Raw genomic sequence first — 6,000 nt, forward strand, 5'->3', positions numbered from 1 at the left:
GAATATGGAGTAACTACTATATGCCACCTCTTTGTTTATGTCAGGGGTGGAAATAATGTACTTCCCCAGACTGATTTTGTTGTGCCTGGACACACAGAGAGATACCTCTCTCTTCTTAAATACCAGATTTGGGGGCTAAAATGGGACAGAGGTGTTTGCCTTGTTTGAGAGCTGAATCACGCAGACATACACAGACATAACCTATTGGTCTCTAGAGTTGTCATTCTTTCAAAGAACATATGGGGAATTAGCATCTCTGGAAGCTTCAAGAGCAATAGTTCCCAACTTTGGGTAACCTGGATGTTCTTGGGCTAAAACTCCCAGAAGCCCAGGATTTCTGGGCATTGCAGTCCAAGTATATCTGGGTTACCCAAATTTGGGGACCACTGTCCCAGGTTGTGTGTGATTTCCTTCCCAGAGATGCTGCCCCCTGCATCTTGTTTTAACCTCCAACTCCGTTTTGTAGGAACAAGAATGGAATGGTGGGACCCTACATAGATCCAAGGTTTCGGGAGGTGGTTGCTGATTCCATCATCTTTCCCCATCCCTGCTTTTCATAAACCTTCCTGATTCATCCACTTCATCCTTAGAAATGAGGTGTGGTTAAACAGAGGATGATAGATTTCCACTGCAGCCACCCAGTGCATAGGATCCTTTTCATTGTGGTTCATTTCTCTATCCCTCTTCCTTGCAGGAGAGTGATGAGAAAGAAGCAGAAGCTATGGACAATGAAACATGGAGTGAGGAGACCAGTCCGGAATGGCTCCATGAGCAGACAGACCTCCCTCCTGCAGAGTTGCCTCTGGTCAAACCCAGCAGGGCCATGACATTGCGCAGCCGTGCGGATCTGGACCGAGTCACTCACACTGGGCGGGCAAGGAGCGCTCGGATGGCGTTGTCCATCTTACGGGCGAAAGGAGAGAGGAGAGATCATCTCAGACAGGTGAGATCCTCAGCTGTTCCCCTGATTCTGATGGACTGCCGTTGTTTATGAAGAATACAAGCAAATTCAGCAAAGCCTAGGCACATGGTTCTTGTAGGGGGTGGTGACTTCTGTACTAAGGAAATCCAGTTTTTGCACCCAAGAACAGCTGGAATTTGCAACTCAGTGGAAGGAATGGAAGAACCTTTGACTTCTCTGATGTTTCTGACTACAGTAACCATTGCCACTGGCCATACTGCCTGGGGGTTCTGGGTGCTGACATGCAAAACAGTCTTGTGTAGATTTGTGGGTTGTTGTTGTTTTTTACTACCAATCCCAGAATTTGCCAGGCAGCTGTGGAGTGTGTTGCGTTGCTTCTTAAAAGAGCACAGGGCAGGTTGCTTCCGATCTCTGTGTCCTTTATTCAGCTGTGTAGTGGGGTTGAGGGGCTTCCCACATCCCTAATGTGTGAATAGGGAGGTGGGTAGATGGGAAATTTGTAAGATCAGAGCCAATGCACTGGAAAACAAAACTGGCTGTTCCACATTGACCTGGAGTTCGCACAAATCTGTCCCAACCGGGACAATTCAGTTCACAACCCCTGGCATGTCCTAAACTGCTGCCCGGCTCAAATACAGCTCTTGTTTACCCTCTCTCTCTGCTTCTTTCACAGAGGCCAAAATCTTCTTATGTAGCTACGCAAATGGTGTAACTTTTCCAGACAGATTGCCTAAGTTAAGAAATCAACTTAGACATAATGAGTTGTACACTGAGTTGTCTGGCTCACTGTGCAATGGATAACACGCGCAGTGATTTCTTAACTTTTCGGGCAATTCTCCTCCAAAGGTTACACTGTTTGTGCTACACAGACATAATTGGGTAAGAGGATTAGGGCCATGTAGCCTTACAAGCAACACGATTAAAAATGGGAGAAAAATTTGGAGGGAGGTTTTTTCAAGTTTGCTGAAGCATGGGTGGGGCCCAGCCATCCCAGAGATGCTCAGCAGAGGAGAACAGTCTGCACATGAATACCAGTAGTGGGTTTCCTCTATGCAGCTGATTGGTTACTGGACAGGCTTCTCTACCCCCTTCTGGAAGAACATGCCTGATATAGGACCACCACCACCAATGGCACACTCCGTTCCGCAACTCCATCATCATTGTTGCGACCACCCAATTTTTGTCGTGCTCTGGCCCGAGGCCACACAGGCTGGCTGTTATCCCAAGAGTCCCAGTGGAGAATCAAACTCCCAGTCTGTGGCTCCGCAGCCAGAGTCCTAAACTACTGAGCTATGCAGCCAGCCACCCTGCTCACTGGGAATGATAATGATAAAGAATACAGTGGTGCCTCGCTTAACGGGCGCTCCATTTAGCGATGAAACCGCATAGCGATTAACTTATTGCGATCGCAAAAGTGAGCACATTGCGATGTTTCCTATGGGGTTTTTTCGCTTTGCAATGATCGGTTCCCTGTTTCGCTTACCGATCATTGCAAAGCGATGATTTTTTAACAGGTGATCGGCGGTTCCAAAATGGCTGCCGGGTAAAAAATAGCCGCCCGCTATGTTTTCGCGCAGATTCCTTGCTTTAGAGGCAGCCAAAATGGGCGCCGTATAGAGGATCTTCGCTTTAAGGTCAGTTTTTTGCCCATAGGAATGCATTAAACAGGTTTTAATGTGTTTCTATGGGCTTTTAAAAATCGCATAGTGACGAAATTGCTTAGCAGTGATTTTTGCTGCACGGATTAATGTCGCTATGCGAGGCACCACTGTATGTGCCATCAATTTAATTCTGACATCAGGGTTTCCCAGATAGAGAATAATCAGACGTGGTTTCCTATTCCCTTCTTGGGGGTGCACCCTGGGGCTGTGTGCAGCTTGCCCATGGCCACCCAGGCTGGTTTGGAGGCGAGGAAAGACAGTGGGGGAATCAAACTCTCAATCTCTGGCTCTACAGCCAGATGTAGCAAGGTGTAAATATTTCCATTGACTTGTGCTACCTTCACAAACCAAACCACACATCAACACTATGCTATGAGTGGTCTAAATGTAGGTTTGTAGTAATATTGCAACTAAAGTGATTGGCAGAAAATGAAGCCAAGCTACCGAGGTCTAAATGACCCTGATATGGTAAAAAAAAAAACTCCGTATTGAACAAGACAATGGCTACTTTATACAGAAGTATGAGAAACACAGCTGACCATTCAGTATTGATTTCTATTCACAGCTACAGGCAATTTTGAGTTGAAGAAAAACATGCAGGAATGAAGTATACAGGGGTGCTAATGGGTTGCTGACTTACCATCAATGTCTAATATTTGTATTCCTTGCAATCAGCGATAATGCCAAATGCAATTTTACGTGTATGGGTTAACACTGGAATGGATGTCAATTAAATCTCATTCTTCCACTAGAATGTAATTATACAGACCATAATTTCTGAATTATTGCTGAGAAGCAATTGGAGCCATTTACCCCTTAATACATGGTGGCCACGTGACCACGGAAACTGTCTTCGGACAAACACTGGCTCTACGGCTTGGAAACAGGGATGAGCACCACGCCCTAGAGTCGGACACGACTGGACTCAATGTCAAGGGGAACCTTTCCCTTTACCCCTTAATAATCTGGTTTTGGTAGCTTTTTAACTCTATAGGAGATGGAGAATACAATTAATATGAGGATTGATTCCTAATTATAAGTGTTTCTTAGAACCTGCAAGTCAATTAAACAGTGACATCAACTGGACGTCAATGGGAGAGTTAATTGCATGCCTGAGAAATTGTTTTTGGAAATACTGAGTGAGGGAAGGCCAGCCGTTCAAAGAAACCCCATGGATATGAATTTTAAGGCTGTGTGTTCTATAGGCAATCTTTGTTTTGTGCTCCTTTAAAAAGTTTTAAGACTTTTCCTCAAATGTATTACAATGGAAGAGGAGGGAAGGGCCTCAGCATGGACACTGTCCAATAGCTGCTTGCAACACACTCAATGTGCCCCTATAGCTATACCAACTTCTGATGATGGTGCTGGGAGCTAGGTAAAGGTAAAGGTTCCCCTTGACATTTAGTCCAGTCGTGTCAGACCCTAGGGCGCAGTGCTCATCCCCATCTCCCTACTGGGAGCTAGTTTATGCATTTCCGTAGAAAACTCCCAAGACTTGGAAAAGCAAGACTACACACAATAGGGATGGAGGTACGGAACATTTATTTTACAGACAGCGGTTCATATCCAAACGTTCACTTTCTCTGATGCAAGGACGGAGGTTGGAAGGAACTTGTTACAAATAACACTAATATCTGTAACTAGTTACTTTTAGGTAAGGTATTATAATGAATAGTTACAGTTACAGCAAATGTAATGCAACAACCAATTAAACAATCCTTTTAAGGTGTGAAGAATGATGTTCAGTAACTTATGAAAAGTAATTTTTGAAGCATTTTTAGAGCCTTTAGACAGGCATTATCCAGGTTTGATGTAATTCTCTCAGGTATCCAAAGTGGCATAGGTTTTGTATTTAAGTATTTGCAAGTTTTGCAGGACGAGAGCAGAGCTGTTAATGACAAGATCTTTTGTCAAAGACCTTGCTTTTCAGGGAAGCCTTCCACCCTAACCCCGGCTGACCACCTTCCTCCTCTTTTTTTTTTTCTTCTCTCTCTTCTTCTTCTTCCCTCCCCTCTTTTCCTCCATCCACTCTAGGGATTCGTCGGTGCCATCTGGTTTGGTTATTTTTTAGGGTTATTGTGTCCTTTTTATTATTATTATTATATGTGTTGCAATCTGCCCGGGGTAGTGCTGTGATAAAAATGGGAGTGGGATACAAATGTTAGAAAACAGGCGAATGAACGAATGAACAAATGAACGAGCAAACAAGCAAACGAACGAATGAACGAACGAACGAACGAACGAACGAACGAACGAACGAACGAACGAACGAACGAACGAACGAACGAACGAACGAACGAACGAATGAATGAATGAATGAATGAAGCAGGTTGCCACTAACTGGGCAGTCTAGAACATACATATTTACATCCATAAGTTAAATTAAATTAAATTTTAATGGAGAGTCCATCGTGAGACTAATGGAATAAGTCCAGCCTAAGTTGTTGATTCTCTCTCTCTCTCTCTTTTTCCCCTTGCCTATAGGAGATAAAACAAAGACCAGGGGAGACGCTTATTCTGGAGAGCAACCCCTTGGAGTGGACGGTGTCCGACGTGGTGAGATTTATCAAGCTCACAGACTGTGCTCCTCTTGCTAAAATATTTCAGGAACAGGTACTTCCTTGTACGGCCTCTTCCGAATCTCTATCTCTCTCTCCTGCTCCTCTCTTTTAAGGACCCCTGGCAGGGAGGGTGTGGGGTAAGGGGGCACCACCCTCTTGAAATTTTGGGGTGGAGTGCCCCACTATTCCAGTCCGTGTGTTGACACACCACGGAATGGTGCAATTCCTAAAATGCCGAGCTCACAAAAAGGCGGCTTATTGGGGGCGGGGGTTGATACAAACCGCCAAAATCCCTCGGCCAGCATAGCCACTAGCCACTAGAGGACCTTTTCACCCCAAAGAGAGTCATTTTTTTCAACCCCTGCTAAAAGGGGGTACGTCTTCTTGTTCTCTTCCCTTTGGCAGGATATTGACGGCCAAGCTCTCCTGCTGCTGACCCTGCCGACGGTGCAGGAATGCATGGACCTGAAGCTTGGCCCCGCTATCAAACTGTGCCACCAGATTGAACGTGTCAAACTGGCTTTTTATTCCCAGTATGGCAACTGAGGGCAGGCCTTTTCCCTAGAACTGAGTAACTCCAACACACATCAAGGCTGCTGCTGAGCAGACCCTCTTTTCTCCATCCAAGATTCCCATCGGCGTTCGTCAAGATTAGGATGTAGCGAAGAATCATCCGTGATGGCAGGGTACAAGAGCAAAGACGGATATGATACAAGGAACCAGCCAGTAAACCAAGGGCAAAGAACCAATTTCCACCCAAAGTCCAGAGTTCAACATTTGAGAAGCATTTGGGGGCTTCATTCCTCAGTGGGGCTGGACACAAAGGGATGGGACCAACAAATATGAGTTTGTTGTG

At 45.3% G+C, this 6,000-nt stretch overlaps 1 protein-coding gene across 3 annotated transcripts in view; it reads left to right on the forward strand.

Annotated features, from left to right (window-relative positions):
• SFMBT2 (Scm like with four mbt domains 2) overlaps positions 1 to 5,706 on the forward strand; it is a 74,773-nt gene extending 69,067 nt beyond the window's left edge. For all 3 annotated transcript variants that reach the window (XM_078376493.1, XM_020778160.3, XM_073002510.2), the window contains 3 exons: positions 695 to 943; positions 5,068 to 5,196; positions 5,550 to 5,706. In XM_078376493.1, the coding sequence (XP_078232619.1) occupies positions 695 to 943; positions 5,068 to 5,196; positions 5,550 to 5,690 (519 nt within the window). In that variant the 3' untranslated portion in view covers positions 5,691 to 5,706. The remainder of the gene's footprint in view (positions 1 to 694; positions 944 to 5,067; positions 5,197 to 5,549) is intronic.
• The last annotated feature ends 294 nt before the right edge of the window (positions 5,707 to 6,000 follow it).

The sequence above is a fragment of the Pogona vitticeps genome, chromosome 5 (assembly GCF_051106095.1).
Source record: "Pogona vitticeps strain Pit_001003342236 chromosome 5, PviZW2.1, whole genome shotgun sequence".
Classification (NCBI taxonomy): Eukaryota; Metazoa; Chordata; class Lepidosauria; order Squamata; family Agamidae; genus Pogona; species Pogona vitticeps.